The 17187-nt window shown below is 44.0% G+C and overlaps 1 protein-coding gene across 2 annotated transcripts in view; it reads right to left on the bottom strand.

Moving 5' to 3' along the window:
* LOC147440369 (uncharacterized) overlaps positions 1–15518 on the bottom strand; it is a 30437-nt gene extending 14919 nt beyond the window's left edge. The window contains exons 1-8 of one of the 2 annotated variants that reach the window (XM_086530127.1): positions 15426–15518; positions 15275–15341; positions 1982–2061; positions 1778–1845; positions 1312–1390; positions 1122–1243; positions 901–969; positions 737–817 (exon numbers count right to left, since the gene is read on the bottom strand). In XM_086530127.1, coding sequence (XP_086386253.1) covers positions 737–817; positions 901–969; positions 1122–1243; positions 1312–1390; positions 1778–1845; positions 1982–2061; positions 15275–15332 — 557 coding nt within the window. In that variant the 5' untranslated portion in view covers positions 15333–15341; positions 15426–15518. The remainder of the gene's footprint in view (positions 1–736; positions 818–900; positions 970–1121; positions 1244–1311; positions 1391–1777; positions 1846–1981; positions 2062–15274; positions 15342–15425) is intronic. The other variant, XM_086530128.1, reaches the window with a different exon arrangement.
* Positions 15519–17187: the final 1669 nt, after the last annotated feature.

Below are 17187 nucleotides of genomic sequence, written 5' to 3'. Positions count from 1 at the left end.
ACAAATATTAAGCCATGGTACAATATCCAATGTAATGGAATCGTTCAACCAAATGTTGTTTCCTCTTTCAAATTGTATGTTTGTTCGAGTGCATGTGAGGTGGAATGTCTGCAGCATTTATCTCTATACACCAATAGGTGTGATATTGATAAATTTAGTGCATGAAGACTATGTTTGGGAGGTCAACGAGGCCTGGATGTCATGCGTAAATGATTCATTGTGGATCACGTTTGCATCTGAGGTCTCAACAAAGAACTTAAGATGTAAATGTGATTGCTGATTTTTGCCCAAATCCAATGTGGATTAGGATTTGTGTTTGTTCATGCTTTGTGCTTGTATTGTCTTGTGTGCGACAGTCAATGACAAGCAAGCATGGAGTCATTGTCTACTGAATCCTTGTTTCCTGTCTGTTTTATGAGCATAGTCAAGGACGATTACTCTTCTTTTTCTTTTTTCTTTTTTTTCTTTTTTTTTTTTTTTTTTTTTGGGGGGGGGGGGGTAAATGTCACAACTGGTGACGTGGCATGACCAAGACCGTATCAGAAGAGAAGCCGATTGGACCCGGAGTGACTAGAGCTGAGTCTGCACGCCAGCAGCTGCAAAACTCGCCATGAATCACAGTGCAAAAGTGGTAGGACATACCGCGTTTTTATTTGCGGGAAAATGTATATCTATATTACAATAATAGACTTTCCTGCTGACTTACACTGAAGTCTTAAAAGTTGAAGTTACTTACCTGTGCTTCTCGATAAGTGCAAGGGTTGCTGAGTCTGCTTTTAAAGCTGAGCTTGGGTTACTTCCAGATTTCCAATTTTCTCTGTCTCATTACAAAGGGAAAAATATAATATTTCTCACCCTAAAAGATACGTGAAAAATAAATGCAGGTGTGTAACAGCTTACCCTTGCTCACCACTCGAAGAACTATGCGCCATGGATGGAGGTCTGTTTTCATTTCCATGGCTTTTAGAACTGATCAACAAACGGAGACGCGTAAGCTTTCCAAAACTGCCTGTGCATGAGTAGTACACAAAAAAATTCGACTGCACTAAGCCTACTTGTTTTACTAACTGATTCATCAGTGTCCCTAATGCTACAATGAGCCAATAGAAACCTCAACTCACATAAATCTTTTTCTCAGTCCAGATATAGCCAAGCTATCTTCTTGCAAGTTCATAAGACTTTCTCTAGGATCTTTGGAAACATCCAAAATACCGTCTTTGGATGAAAGCATATCTGGCATGCTCTGTTGTCAAAGTTTTAATATAAGTATATGGTGCCCATCATTAAAGTAAATTGTACTGGAAAAAATACCAACTCATTCGTATTGACTCTTGAGGCTGCCACTTCAATTTGTTCCGCATATTCCCTTGCCATTTCTTCAGAAATGCTGCTTTGAAATTTAAACAAAACCCACGGCCACATTAGACATTACACCTGCAAGAGGCCAGACCTTTCAACAGAAAAAAGCTTGCAGAGAAGCTTAGTTTGTAAGCAGTTTCACCCAAAAACTGAGATTTTTGGCTGGAAAAGCAAGTTACATAACTAAAGTTGGCACTAGGGCAATAGTTCAAGAATCCCGGCATAAATAACCTGTTCTTCCCATTAGGATGTTTTCTGAGTAAAAAGTTTAATAATGACAGCAAAAGATTATCTTTGATTTGTCTGAGGGTAACCAAAAGACTGCGAACACTTCCATTCTAAGCAGTTTCTCAGGCAACTTCTTCCCCTTGAATTATGAAGAAAGAGAAAAGATACACCAAATAGTCTAACACCTTACCAAGGGAGATTGCCTTGGCCACTTTCTCCAGTAAGTAATGCTAATTGTTCCCTCAAAGTGAAAACGTACTGTATGGCATAAACAGAAGGATCAAATTTAGAAGACACATTTGTTGCATTTATCTGCAATATGCTGTGAGTAGCCTGTTGAAAGCATCAAGAACTTGGAAAAGCGAGGGGAAAATTGAACTCTTTATGTCTTAACTTGGGCCAACTTAGCTTGGTTGGTCTGCTGCGGCATGGCTGCCAATAATCTTCTTAGGTTGATCTCTGTCTTGGTCAGGCCTATTTTGAAACGCACAGGTCAGTAGCATTCATCCAGCAGAAAAAAAAAAACAAAAAACAAGGCTATAAATCTCAGTGCAAGAAACAAGAAACAAACTCATAAAAAGCAACATACCCTTGTTAAATAAAATACAAGAGTCCATACAATAGGGAAAAGAGAGCCATGCCTTCTCAAAACAAAGTATCCCATTGCATTTATGAAATATAAAAACAGTGGCTCTTCTTGCATGGTTAGTAGTACCAACTGGTTACAGTGCAGGCTGTCCTAAATAGGGGAGCCCTTGTGCTCGAAAAGCGACCCCAACACACGCACACGCACTCTCTTGCCAGAAGCCGTTTGGTATCACTTTGCATCATCACAGAAGACGGAGCACAGAGATTGTGCGTGGGCTGAGATCGGAGGACTCTATTCTGACACTTGTATCCAACCATTCAAACCAATAAACAAATACCCTATTTGGGTTGCTAACTGTGGCAGTTCAGGGCCACAGACTCGTGTATAGGGGCATTGGGGACAAATACCCTCTAAAAAGGAACTAATGCCAGCTCAAGTGTCTAAGTGTCAAGTCTACTCTATTCCATTTCAGTTATTTCAAGTTCTATCATTGTCACAGTGATGACATGGCATGACTTGTCCGGAGTCCAGACTGAAACAAAGCAACAAGAGCCGATGTGACCGGCTTGGCACTGACAAGGCGGCAATCTCACACCAACACACCAACACAACTGAAGAACTTTAATACTTGAACTTCAAAACTCAAAGTAGTCACGACACGAAGTGGCGGAGTTCCACTCCCAAATGCATTGCCCCAAAGTTTGGCACCCCTTTCGGTACTTTTTTTATGGTAGTCAATCACAGAGTACAAGTCCACTTTATAATCTACTACCACGCTGATCTGCAATGTGGACCCCCAAGGCACTCTTATAAAAGCCCCTGGCCGAAAAGCACTGATTACAAAAAGCATGCACTAAGCCCAAAAGCTACTACTAAAAAATAAAAACACTGGCGCCCAAAAGAAACATCTTTAGGACTGCCATATCACCAATGCTTTTTGCGCCGCGATTTACGGAGATGTTGCACGAACATCCATATCATCTGCCTTATAGTGCGCCACATCATCAACTGCAATCTCTCTCTTCAGTCTGTCTCCAACCGGCAGATCAGTAGCTACATCATCACTTGTGACATATCCCCCCTAAAAGAAGAGTAATCCCCCTCGATTACACTTGCAAAATAGACAGTGAACAATAAAATAGCTCAATCGACACTAACTCTATGCTTTCATGCATTTGATGACTCAAACCATGCACTGACACAAAGACACAAGTCACTTAACAATCGTACTCACATCCACATCACTATCCCTATAGAGATCTTAGACATGAATAGTGCTCATTATGACTTATTTAGAAGTCACATCCATACGGCATTGATCTCTCACAGAGGTCTTGATGCACTAAATCTCGTTGCTCCAAATTCACATCAACAAGACAAAATGTTGCAGTCATTTCATCCTTCACACATACTCAGACAAAAGAACAAGTGTAAGAGCACATGAATCATGTAGTTCTAAAGGAATCCCAAACCACAATCCCACAAATTATGGGCAACTTTTATGTACATTTCATAAAGTGACTTGGTAGAATACTCAAGTAGAAGAAACTCCTCAATTTCTTCTACCTATGGTTGCTCCTCTTGCTCCCTATCCTCTAGCACTTCTCCCTTGAAAGGTCTCTGAAACCGGCCCGTAGGGCGGTAGACTTTGGCTTTCACCCGATTCTTTACTTGATAACTTTAGGACACAAAGGAACTTCACGAATAAACCTGTGACTGGAATTCACCACTTCAACACATTTCAACTTGGTAGCTAGAGCGCTACCAAGCAGACAGCGACACCCTGTTGGCCCCAAAGACTGGCGACCCTTTCGGTATTTCTTTATTCTTATTACACTTGAGAAAAACCTGTAAACTTCTACAAGCTGTACCACTTTTATCGGGCTGAAATTCTCTACTCTAACCCGATTTCGGCAACATAACCACAGTAGAAGTCTCCACGATAAAATCCAAGTACACGATGACTTTCCACGCACTTTAGAGCACTTTACAAAACTTGGCAAGAAATTACACCTCACTGAATTCTCTGTTTTGCGCTCCGATTCGCGTGCCGATCACTTGTGTGGATAACCCTCGAGCTCTCGCACCTGTAGGGTCACTTGCCCCTTGAATTAGATGAGATTCTTCGCAAGAAATCTCCCTAAATTTTTCTGTACAAGCACCCAATGCTTTCCCGAGGCTCCCCTGGAAATAAACGATCCGAACACTTCCACCTAACCCTCACCAAGCTGTCCAAACTTGTCTATGGCTGTAATTGCAGATTTTTGACCCAATTTCGCCAACATAACGACGCAAATATCCCTGTAAGTCAAAAGTACACGTCAAGGACACTTTCCCTTGCGGTATGGAAGATTTCTAGTGAGCTGCAGGTCAATTTCAGCATGCTTTAATTTTCTGTTTTGCCACTGTTAGGTGCCTACTACTTGTACACCCATCCCAAGGCCTTTTCTGAGGCTTCCCTTGCGATTCTCTGCAGTTTAGGTGCGAAACCCTAAACCTACAAAAAAACACAATTCCGAACGGAGCAAGCACGCCTGCCCGTGTCTCAGGTGCTCTCCACGCAATGGGACAGTTTCCCAATAAATCGGACGAGTTTTCACGCGAGAAAACTCTCCGTTTTCGCATTTCTTCGCAATGGAACTGTGTGTACCTGAAGGGGATTTTCCTGTACAGAAGGCTCTTGCCTTGGCAAACGCGCATAAAACCCCCATAACTGTACATGGTCATGTGAGAAGCCCAACTAGTGGGGCATTACCATATGTGCAAAGGGAACAGAGAGATGCGCGAGAGAAAATCATCGCGCTACATAGAGCAAGGGAGAAGGCAAGCTTTCCATTAAAGCTGTGATCACCTGCACCCACTACTCACACACATTGTAGCACTCTTATGAGCTGAAATCAGCCCCCTCTATTGAAATGGGCGCCCCCTCTTGCTGATGCTTTTGGCAAATGCATCTCGAGCCGCCATGTGTCCAGTTTGCCTCTTTTGAGTGAATTTCCTAGTACCCACCAACTTATAAGTGTAGCGAGGGGCCTAAATGACTTTGAACTCAGCCTAGACACCCTTTTACTGCTCGGATCCAGTGCCGATTGGCCCAACCAACTCGTGGTGACCTGCCCTTCCCGATTGCGGATGAAACTTTCGGTCGTCGACCGTTTCACATTGGCCATACAATGTCCGACCATTTGCAACTTCAAAAAGAGGGTCCCAAAATTTAAACAAAAATCATCAGAAAGAAACCAACAACTCAAGTTAGCAATTACCACGTCCTCGTGATAGTCTCAATAGGCGCACATGGAATGCATTGTGAATCTTCCAAGTATCCGCCAACTCCAATCAAAAGGACAATTCATTAATCTTTTCAAATATCTTGAAGGGCCCATAGTATCTGATACTTAACTTTGGGAAAAGCCTCTCCTTACCCTTCTAATTTCTAAGGCGTGCCGCACCCAATCACCTTCGTTCAATTGTAATCTGTGAATCACCGCGATGCTTGTCTGCTACTTTCTTGTGCCGTTCTTGAGACTTCTATAAAGCCTCCTTAACTTAGCATAAGTAGTCTCCCGATCTTGTATAAAATGGTCTGCCCAAAAAATCTTGTCCTTAGTGCACACAATAGGCAGGACCTTTTGCCACCCTCAACAATCTCAAATGGTGCCTTCCTATTCGAAGTATGAACAGTGTTGCTATAAGCAAACTCCACCAATGGTTGATACTTTCCCCACTGAGACTTATGTTTATAGAGATAGCACTTAAACAAATCTAAACCCATTGAGTTGTCTATCTCTGCCTGTCCATCATGAATGAAACGAAGACGAGAATTTGAGCATAGTAACCACATTCCAACATACTGCTCTCCAAAACAAACTCGTAAATCAGAGATATCTACCTGAAACAATAGATGTAGGCATTCCATGCAACTGAAAAATGTGCGAGAGAAACAGCTTTTGCCCACTCTGAGTCTTGGGAAGCTAGTCCATTGCTATACTCTCCCACGGAATTGATAAAGGCTTAAGGAGTCTTGTCACTTTATGCCTGTCGTACTTCACTTTCCGACATATCAAACACGTACGCAAAAAATCATCCACATGCTTGAGTTGTGGCCGATAGAAATAACGCTCAACACCTTAAGTGTCACTTCTATGTCTGTGTGCCCAACAAAAGGAGGATTGTGACCCTCCATCAACACCGGCCTCACACAACGAGCCACACATAACATAGTCTTTTGCATCACAACCCTTCTTTGAGAGAGTATTGTTACGTGCACAAGGCTCTATGTGCCACATGGACATGCTTCATCAACTTCCAGAGCCAATTTGCACTATCCCTAGATAGGAGTGTCTAGAATCCTAGGAGAATTAGTACCGGCAATTTTTTGAGCCTATTCGCACGACCTACATATCCGGACAAGTCCATTAGATTAGGTTTTCCAGTTTTGGAAGCCTCGTGTATAAATGGATTGTACAAGTGTTTTGACATATGTTGTTACACTACAGTGGGCATATGGCAGGACGTGCATCTAGTTTTAGATAAGAGGAATCCAACGTGCCATTCCCCGCATCAATCAAATTTCCAAATGGACAAATGTACAACAATTTCACCCAAAAACTTTGCCGAAGTCAAATTTGTTAATAAATCATTTTAATGATTTATTTTTATGACGTTGTCTTCTAAACTTGCCGTAATTAAGTCCTATAAAGTTTATAACCAGTATCCTACCCTATAAAGGGAGCAAAAGAGCCAGCATTTTGGAACAGATGAGCCAGCGCCAGAAGATCAGCCTAGCGTTTTGCTTCCATTCGCAAGCCATCAGCTCGGAGCAGCCATTCAGCCCAGCGTTTTCAGTTTCCAGTCCATTCCCGGTGGATCTGCTATAACACTACCTCTAGGCTGCAGTCCGGTACTTCGGCAGCCCATTGAGCCTCTTCTCGGAGATCATTCCCTCGCCGCATCGAGTGCTCCCATCGCTGCCCATCATCGGCTCCATCATCATCTGCGTTTTCAGCCCTGCTTTGCGCAACAAATTGGTTGCATTCTTGCAGCCAGATCTGTGTTTTTGCAGCCAGCTTTCAACGCTTGTTTCCTCTCACATCAGGAGCGCAGATCAGACGCAGGTCTACCCCTTGGTGGCCATCAGCAACCCCTCATCGAGATGGATCCAAAGGTGCATCAAATCAGCCCCAGAAGTGCTTCATTTTGAAAAGTTACCACGGCAATATTCCACATGGGCCTATTCGAGTCAATAGAATCTGCATTTGAGGCATTGCATGTGTGTACATTCACGCAATCAAAACCAAATACCACATTGGCAACGGTGTGGAGGGCCCTTGAGAGGGTTGGTTGGGACTCCATCAGGTCTCTCTCTCTCTCTCTCTCTCTCTCTCCAAACAGCCTCCTAAGCCCTGCAGGAAAACAGTGAAGCCACACAAATTCAGAAATTTACAGAATTTGCAAAATCTCAAGAATTTACAAAGCTTACAGAAATTGCAGAATCGGCAGTTTGCAGAAAGCGGGGATTTGTAGAAATTGCAGGAAAGGCAAAAACGTATGCCATGTATGCTTAAAGTGGGGAGAACATGTATGCATAGTGCGGGGCATGTAGGGCCGTCTCCTACTACCATCGCAAATTCCCCTCTCGTTTTTTGCGGCGACCAAGCATGCGGAAACAAAATGACAAGCTTGACCCTTTAGAGGATGCAGTTCAAAAATGCAAAGAAGAAATGACCGAAACAATTAACAAGATCAACCACAACTTACTGGGCACAATAAAAATGCTCGACGAACGCGTGTTGGCCCAAGAAAGCAAGATAGCTACATTGGGAGATCGGGTGACGGCCCAAGACAAAGAGATTGCGTGACTCAAGAGGGAGCTCGTAGAGGCACGATCACGAAATACACTTGAGAATTGCAACCTTCAGTAATAGAAGAGCTAAACACGATCAAAGAGAAAGTGCGAGCCATCAAGAGGGGGGAAGAGCAACACAAGAAATGATGACCTCTTGGGTGGACGTTATTACAAAGACCCAACAGAAGGCAGATGAGGCCGAGAAGTGGATTGAGGTTGCCAAGAAAGGGAAAAGCAAAGAAACAACTACGTCCACACCCACCATCATTAACTTGACACTTGAAGAGGAGCAAAGACGGCATGTGCGCTCTCTACATGTGAGGATTTGCGGTCTTAAAGACAAAGATAATGTGGACGAAGAGGTAAAAGAACTCATGGCTTTGATGGGGATTCATGAGCCAATGCACTCAAGAGCTTGGAGAGTGGGCAACAAGAAAAATGGGAGCAAGGGGGAAACCTTGAGAGAAAGAGCACGCATCCTTCGTTTTCCCTCCATGGAAGCGAAGAAGGACTTTTTGAAGAAGAGACCAACTCTTTAAAAAAAGGGCATCTTCCTCGGGGATGACCTTACCCTCTCACACATAGCTCATATGCAAGAGGTAATGCCAGAGATTAGAGCGGCAAGGGAAAAAGGTAAGATTTCTTTTTACCGAGATGGAAGAGTGGTGATATTGGAGCCACGCTCCACATGACGGTGTGAGACCTAGACCACACTCAAAGTTGCTACCTGAAATTGTAATGGATCTATGCGTCTAGGTGTGGGTGCTTTTGAGGAAAGTTTTAGTGGGAGAGATATCATCTTCTACTCTGAGACACATCGGGCCCCTGGGCAGTCTATGCCTCACATTAGTGGGTACAGATGGGAGACCGCATGTAGACAGGAGACACGATCAGAGCACAGAGGGCGGGGCTCAGGTGGAGTGGCAGTGTTATTCAAGGAGGAGTTGCAACCATTGATACACATAGCTCGCAGGGATGAGCAAGCTAGGTACATGTGGGTGAGATTGAGAGCACAGACGAGCAGATATCTTTACATTGCTATTTGCTACTTTCCCCCGAGTACGTCAGTGTATGCACCACCCAGAGGACAGTCCACCTTTTCTATTTTGGATGATGACATATGGGAGTTCTCTAGAGATGGTGACATCATCATTCTAGGGGATTTCAATGCTAGGATTGCTCATCATCAGACAGTTCTTATGATACTTCAGAAGAGATGCTGAGAGAGATGGATGTTGCAGAGGCAGGCCTATCCAGACTATCACATGATGGGGAGCATACTGAGTATGGACGACACTTGATAGACATGGGGACTGCACATGGATTGGTCATCTTGAATGGCCTACAGGGATTTCCCACTACGGGGGGGTTTTACATGCTTTCCACACAGACATGGAGCTAGCACAGTGGATTATGTCATGGCACAGTCGAGTCTCATCTCTAGTATCCAAGACCTCACAGTTGGACCCAGACCTACTGGTGTGGCAGTGGACCATGCTCTTGTGTCGCTGACCATATCTTTCGAGTTTAGTGTAGCACACAGGCGACATGTGGCAGCTCCTACTCGCTACACCTTCACGCGGGAGACAGACTCTGTATACATAGATGGGATCTACAAGACACTTGTGTACAGAAGAGCCAGGGCGACCTTTGGAGGAGCTTACTACTATACTGACGCAAACGTTACATGATGCAGCAGCAGAGGCATACCCATGCACAGCCTGAGCAGAGACGTCGTTCTGGGAGCATGCCCCAGAACAGCTGGTATGATGAGGAATGTCGAGAGACCACAGCTAGACTTCAGAGGGAGGTGCTTTTGGGGGGACATCACTCACAGACAGTCACAGATTGACTTCTGATGACTAGTGCGGCGGAAGAAGAGGGCATTTTTGGCTCGCCTAGAGCAGGATCTATACCAGCTATTCTTGAGTCAGGACTCACGTGAGGCATGGCGGCTCTTTCATGAGCACTCCCCTCCCCCTGCCATTACCTCCACAGAGGCTTGGGGCCACTACGCGTCATCTTTGTACACAATTCCTAGACAGCCGCCCCTTCCCGACCCCCCCCCGATCCATGCCCCACATGTGCTTTTCACCGCTGAGATGGTGAGGAAGGCCATTGACAGGATGAGGACTAGGAGAGCATATGATCATGATGGTTTAGTGGCTGAGCACTTCATGCATGCCAGAGATCTACTAGCAGAGCTCCTAGCAGTTATGTTTAACCGTACCATGTGTGAGGGCTTGCATGATACTTGGAGCCTATCTACTATTGTACCTATCTTCAAGTTAGGAGACCCTATGGAGCCTGGGAATTATGGCACTATCATGATCGGACACACATTGGCACAATTGTACGCATCCATTCTTGAGCAGCAACTGAGTAGATGTGCAGAGAGGGAAGGGATACGCACAACCGGGTAGGCAGGATTTAGGAGAGGTTTTTCTACTCTTGACCATGTCTTGACACTCAGAGCCATCATTGAGGAGGGTAGATCACATGGGAGATGGATCTATTGCAACTTTGTGGACTTCCACAAAGCATTTGACACCGTACCCAGGCTAGATTGATGCGCAGATTACAGGAGATGGGAGTACCCACAGAGCTCATTTGGGGGATCATGGCACTGTACAGGTCAATAGTGGGGCATGTACGCACCTCAGAGGGCCTATCTACAGCGGTTCACTCCACTATTGGGTTGAAGCAGGGTTGCCCGCTCTCTCCTACTCTGTTTGGTATGTATGTGGATGAGGTTTCTGACTACATTGAGAGTGATGATGATAGAGGTGCACAACTGGCAGGAACATGGATCCCACTATTGTTATATGTTGATGATATTGTGTTGATCTCTGACTCTCCAGAGGAGATGCAACGTCACTTGGATGCTTTGCATAGCTTTGCCCATGAAAGTGGTTTGTCTGTCAACCTTGGTAAAACCAAGGTCATGGTATTTAATACGACCCCACAGTGGATCAAGAGGTCAGCGCCCGCATTCACATACGGCGAGGAGACGGTGGAGTATACAGATGCTTACACCTACCTTGGAGTGGTTTTTAGTGGACCAACATTTTCATTGAGAAGAGCAGCAGAGACTAGATTGACCAGAGCCCATGCAGCATTGGGTAGATTGGAGAGGATGTGTTCACATGTTCAGTTTCAGGAGCCTCGGACGAAGCTCTGGCTCTTTGACACCCTGGTGGCTTCTGCATTGCTCTATGGAGCTGAGATTTGGGGACCTTCATTGGACCATCATGGGAGGACAGGTCGCACTGATGGATGGGGGGACATGGAGAAGCCACTAGTCTCTATGATCTCACGGCTCATTAGAACCAAGGCTTCAGTACCACGTGCCATTATACGAGCAGAGCTAGCTACCCCCCCACTAGTGGTTGAGGCGCTCACCAGATCCGTCTCCTTCATACACCGCATCTGGGAACTTCCCAGAAACAAATATGCCCGCCTTGCACTTGAGTCCTCTCGACAGTTAGCCATGCACGGAGATACAGCATGTTGGTATGGGGAGATGACATCATGGTTTCAAGCGCATGGGTTCAGCATAGACAGACTGCCACCCTTCCAGTACTCACTGGATGCACCCTCTCTGACTCTCACGTAGTCCGCCATTACCAGGCTCATCCGCCAGGACCTGACTCAGCTAGACATCAGGAGGACATGGATACAGACAGCACAGGAGCTGGGCACGAAGATGGCTTTCTACAGAGAGCATCTTCTCCAGCTTACGGAGGACGGTTTTGTGACGAGACCTAGATACATGGACACCCACTTGTCTCATGGGATACGATGTGCTATTGGCCAGATACGCACATCTTCACACTAGCTACGGATCGAGACTGGGAGATCCAGCAGAGTACCAGCAGAGGCCAAGACATGTCTCCTATGTGACCTGGAGCCTGAGACAGAGTTGCACTACACATGCCACTGCCCCGTCTACTACGAGATACGCGGCCGCTTCCACTGCTTGTTCAGAGAGGGCTTCGGACCACTCTCCAGAGTCATGCAATACGAGGATTAGAGATGCTTGGGTCTGTTTTTGCTTGAGCTGCGCAGACACAGAGAGAGCCTAATGAGAGGAGAGGTCAGCCGGTCTTAGAGACGGATCACAAACTTCTTTAGAGCAGACACTGGACACTCGAAGGAGCTACTACCACAGGAGAGCTCGCCGCCTCACACTGGAGGCAAATTGATCGACCGAGCGACCGAGCTAGAGAGATCCAGACGCCCACGACTGCGGAGGACTACACAGCATCGACGGAGGTTGCATCAAAGGATTCGGATCACTTTGGCCCAGCATGCACGACGCCCGATCAGGCTATTGACCATGGAGGAGATTGATGAGATCCGCCAGCAACCAATGCTAGATCTTTTGTGATCTGTGATTTAGCTATCCAACCTAGCTGGGTCTTTTGTGATCTGTGATTTAGCTATCCCACCTATCTGCTTAGATAACACCTAGCTGTTTCAGATTCCATAGCATTTTATTTTGTCATTTTTGTTACTCTGACTTTGTATCAGATCCACCACATTGTAACTTTCTGGTCTCATAGGTCATTCTGGCCTTCTGAAGACGTTAATATAACATTTCATTTCATTTCATTTCTCTCTCTCTCTCTCTCTCTCTCTCTCTCTCTCTCTCTCTCTCTCTCTCTCTCTCTCTCTCTCTCTCTCTCTCTCTCTCTCTCTCTCTCTCTCTCTCTCTCTCTCGTGTGTGTGTGTACATATCTACCTCTCCCATTCCCTCTCTTCGAGGAAATAAGAGGAACCATCATCCGTGCTAGGTAGCACACATCAAGCAAGGAAAGAATTAAAGATTTGTGGAAGTGTAAAGTCTAGATCTTGTCACCATTTCGATTCCGATGCATCTAACAAGAACCCCGAATCTGTCTTCCCACTCTACACCCTATCAAAAATCTCTCCAAAATTGGTGTCGGTAGCATACTGCTCCCGCATTTCATCAAAATCACGTCGATGCACTAGAGCGACAACGTATATTGTGGCTTGCCAGACCACGCATCTGCCACTACATTCTTCTTTCCCTTCAGATATACGGTCTGGAAAGGATAAAGCAACAAAATGTTCACCCATCTAGTATGCTTCCTTGAAAGCTTATTCTGGGACAAGAAGTATCTCAAACTTTTGTGATCCATGTACACTGTAAAATCTACACCATGCAAGTAATGCCTCCACTGAGTCAAAGTATATATAATTCCAAATAGCATATATCTGTGCAACCCTCTCTCGCTTGAACAACATCCTACTCTTGAAGACTTGAAGGCTATGACATGTCCATCTTGCATTAAGAGTCAAGACCCCTCCCAGACTACTTCCACAAGCATCACAATAAACCTCAAAAGACTTCGGTAAATCTAGTAACTTCAACATTGGCCTTGTAGTCAACTTCTACGTGAGTCTCTCAAAAGCCGCAATTTTGTGGAGGTCCCCAAAAGTGAATGGTGCCCCTTTCTGAGTCTCGGTATGCATAGGCAAATCAATCTCCACAAACTATTGAATGAACCGTCTACAGTAAGAGCATAGTCCCATAAAGCTCCTTACATGTGCATTTTTTAAATGAGCCCAATCTCAAATTGCTACCATCTTAGTTGGATCCATGCTAACACCCTCGGACGATAACAATGTCCTAAAAAGTGTATCGCTAGTAAAAGAACTCACTTTTCTTCTCGTTGACAATCAATAGGTGTTCTCGTGATTCCTGAAATCTTTTGACAAATGATCACGAAATTTTGCCTCGGGTTTGGAGAAAACAATGATGTTCTCAAAAAATGTTCCCACAAATTGTGGATACTCTCTAAAGATCCGATCCATCATCCTGTTGAACGTTGCGGGAGCGTTGAATACTCGTACAATCCGAAGGATGTCTTGAACGCGGTCTTGTATACATCCCTAGGAGCGATCCTCATCTAATGATAGCAACTTTTTAAGAATGATTCTAACGAAGCAAGTACAGCCCTGTAATCTATCAAGTATGTCATCGATCCTGGGTATTGAAAACATGTTCTTGATGTCGGCTGATCCGCAGTCCCATGTAAACAACCATAATCTATGCATGAAAGCATGAGATAAACCAGCATCCAACCAAGGTTGTAACCGTGTGGACGTGTAATTCATACTCTGCCGGCGCAAGAGACTATGGCATCCAATGCTAGCAGAATACTCAAATAATGATATTGTCTAACCTTGGTCTACAGGATAAACTTTTACAAAGGTCAGCTCTCCCATAGCCAAATACACAAAAGATGGACATAATCAGACCAAAATTCTAGACCAATTCAGCATTTCCTTGAGAATCCCGCTACACAAATGGGGTCCCAACCATCCAAAAATAAGCACCTCTCAGGGGAAATGGTAACACAATTGCCGAGCATGAGTGCCATTCACGACTGAATCCAAAACTGTTTTGAACAACATGCGACCTCTCACCAAGCACAGTTAATCGCATTGTCATTGTCTGCAATCCCACAGCATATAGCGCAAAAACCTACTCATCCGGGCAACAATAGCATAGGCACCGAGATAATGTTCAGCAAGCCATCTGTCCCATTCTACCCTATCAATTTGTGTCCTCTCACCCAACTGTTGCCCCTCAGAATCACGTACATAAGAATTCCACCCTACAGTGTGAGACCGATCGATTTACATATATATATCGCACGCATTAACTCTCTCTCTCTCTCTCCACCACCTGCAATTGCATTACACGCTTGCAATGTCAACCTGTCTTTCCACATGCATAGTACACAAGAAACACTTCCGTGCACTTCAAATTTTCCTTGTTTCAAAGTGGTTCATTTCTTTTCCATTGAACGTGCCAAAAGAAACAAATAGGTTTGGAGAAGGTTTCGGACACTAATACATAAAGCTTAGTATCAGGATACATAATGTGATGCTCCATTGTACTTGAATTAATAGGATCTTGTATTCAGGATTATCCATGACCAACCAAAGTCAGTCTTTAATGAACCTAACCTCCTTCCCCGACATGGTCTACCTACCGAGCGTGATGGCCATTTATCTTGCAAGCTCATTTCACATTGACTAGTGTTTTGTGTGTTTGATTTCACCGGCGTTGCTCTACATCTAGAAATTCAGCTGAATATTATCGAATACAAGCATGCAGCTTGTACAAGTAATCTCCAAAAGGCAAAGCTTCAAATGCGCACGAAAAGATATCATTACAGTCGCATAAGCATGCACAATCAAAGTGCAGGAGTGGTTACCCATGCTGCTGCAGGCCTGCAATACGGAGCCTCCACCTTCCTTGTAGGTGATAGCCATTGCCACTTACTGCAGGTAAAATGACAAAAGCGAATGTTGGAAAAATTGAACCAGCACTTGTGCGCACACATACATACGACGCACACGCCTCACCAAGAAAGCACACATGGCAACTTTCGACTTCCGCAACGCATCAGGACATACAATGACGCTACTAAAACGCATCTCTGAAGTAATGTGTTGCACACAATAATAATTGCTAAAAGTAGACAAGCTTAAGGAATAAGATGTATGTGAACTTGAGAAAGAAAGAAAGAGAGAGAGGTTTTAACCATCTCCTAAGTCGGCATAAATCCGAAGTACATGACCGTATGTCCTCCATCTACTGCAAAAGGACAAATGATACAAAATGAAAAAATCATTGATGGAGAGAGAGATTATATTAACATCTCATACATGCCAACTTGCCCTATAGGACAAATGGAATAGAGAGAGATTATATTAACATTCTTTAGAGGCTAATTTTACCTATGGGGTAAATCGGGATACATATTTGGTTATATTCCACTTTGGGTATCTGAATGGTGCATGTGCAAAACATGCCATAACTCTCATGACTTCTGCGAGCTAAAATATTGCGACGGTGAAAAGTCACCATGTGCATGATGTGCATACATGTGTAAGAGATCGAGGTTCGTTTCTTTGTAGCAGGGGGTAGATTCTTGAAGCCTTGTGATAATAGCTTTTTCTATTTTGTCTTTTCTCTAACTTTAATGAGCTCTTTAGCTCTCTTCCCAGGTTGAAGGGATTACAACCTCTCATCTATTTCTGTTTGGCTTCAACATGAGTTGGGTCACTGAGATCCACAAAGGCATAACTTTGTTGAATCTTTCTTTAAGTATATCTACAACCAGAATATAATCTTCTATTTGCTCCTCTGGCAAAGTTCCTATTGACCAATCTTCTCACAAACCTCCAATTCTAATGTATTTCTCTAGGTTTTTTCCCTTTCACTTCAATACCAACAACATCTGTTTACCAAAAGTCTCAGAGTTTACCTTTGGAATATTGCAACAGTGTTGTGTTGTGTAAGATAGCTATGCTTGCTTATATTGCCTCTGTTGCACATGACAATATACACACATGGAAAAGCTACACATAGAGAATACACACAGAAACAGAGATGGAGATGGAGAAAATGATGCACACACATTGGGTTCCCCATGTACAAGTGAGCTCCTCCCTTGTGCATATAATTGCTTCTATCAAATAATTCAAAAAGTGAGCTCAAAAAGAGAGGTACATTGGATAAAAAGTAAAGACGGTGTTTGCATGGTACAAGAGGGGTTTCTTATGAACTAAGAGATTAAAAAGCACTAAATAGACTTTGCTCTCTATTGTAGAAGTAGAGGCTATCCGAAGTGAATATGTCCTCCTAATCCACATCAACTCATCTACCCACGCACATTGATTACACATTACATCATATTTCTCACCAACAGAATATCCAGAATGGATTGAAAATAGAAATCATAAAATCATATTTAATTCGCATTTTCATAACATACCCCCAAGTTTAAAAGCAACTTGTCTCAATTATACTACCTCAATTTGTGATTTGTACAAACTAACGATGTTTCCTCAATTGGCAATCCACACCACATGCATAAACTAGAGATCGGTATGTAATGACTATGTAACGGGAGACATACACAAGAACGAGTGCTACCTCAATCACCGGTCTACACTAGATAATGAAAACAATTAGTCCACCTCGCCTATTTTGGTGAGGAATACGATATGTTTGAGTAATGTGCTTTGGCAGACATGTAGATGCAATTTATGAGGACTTATTCACTTTGAACAGCATCTACTTTTGCAATAAAGAGGAAAGTCCATTCAAATTTTATTTATC

This window comes from Adiantum capillus-veneris, chromosome 15, assembly GCF_014529385.1.
Source record: "Adiantum capillus-veneris isolate H3 chromosome 15, ASM1452938v2, whole genome shotgun sequence".
Lineage (NCBI taxonomy): Eukaryota > Viridiplantae > Streptophyta > Polypodiopsida > Polypodiales > Pteridaceae > Adiantum > Adiantum capillus-veneris.
Note: the sequence above shows the minus strand (reverse complement) of the source record. Positions and strands in the feature narration are given on the sequence as shown.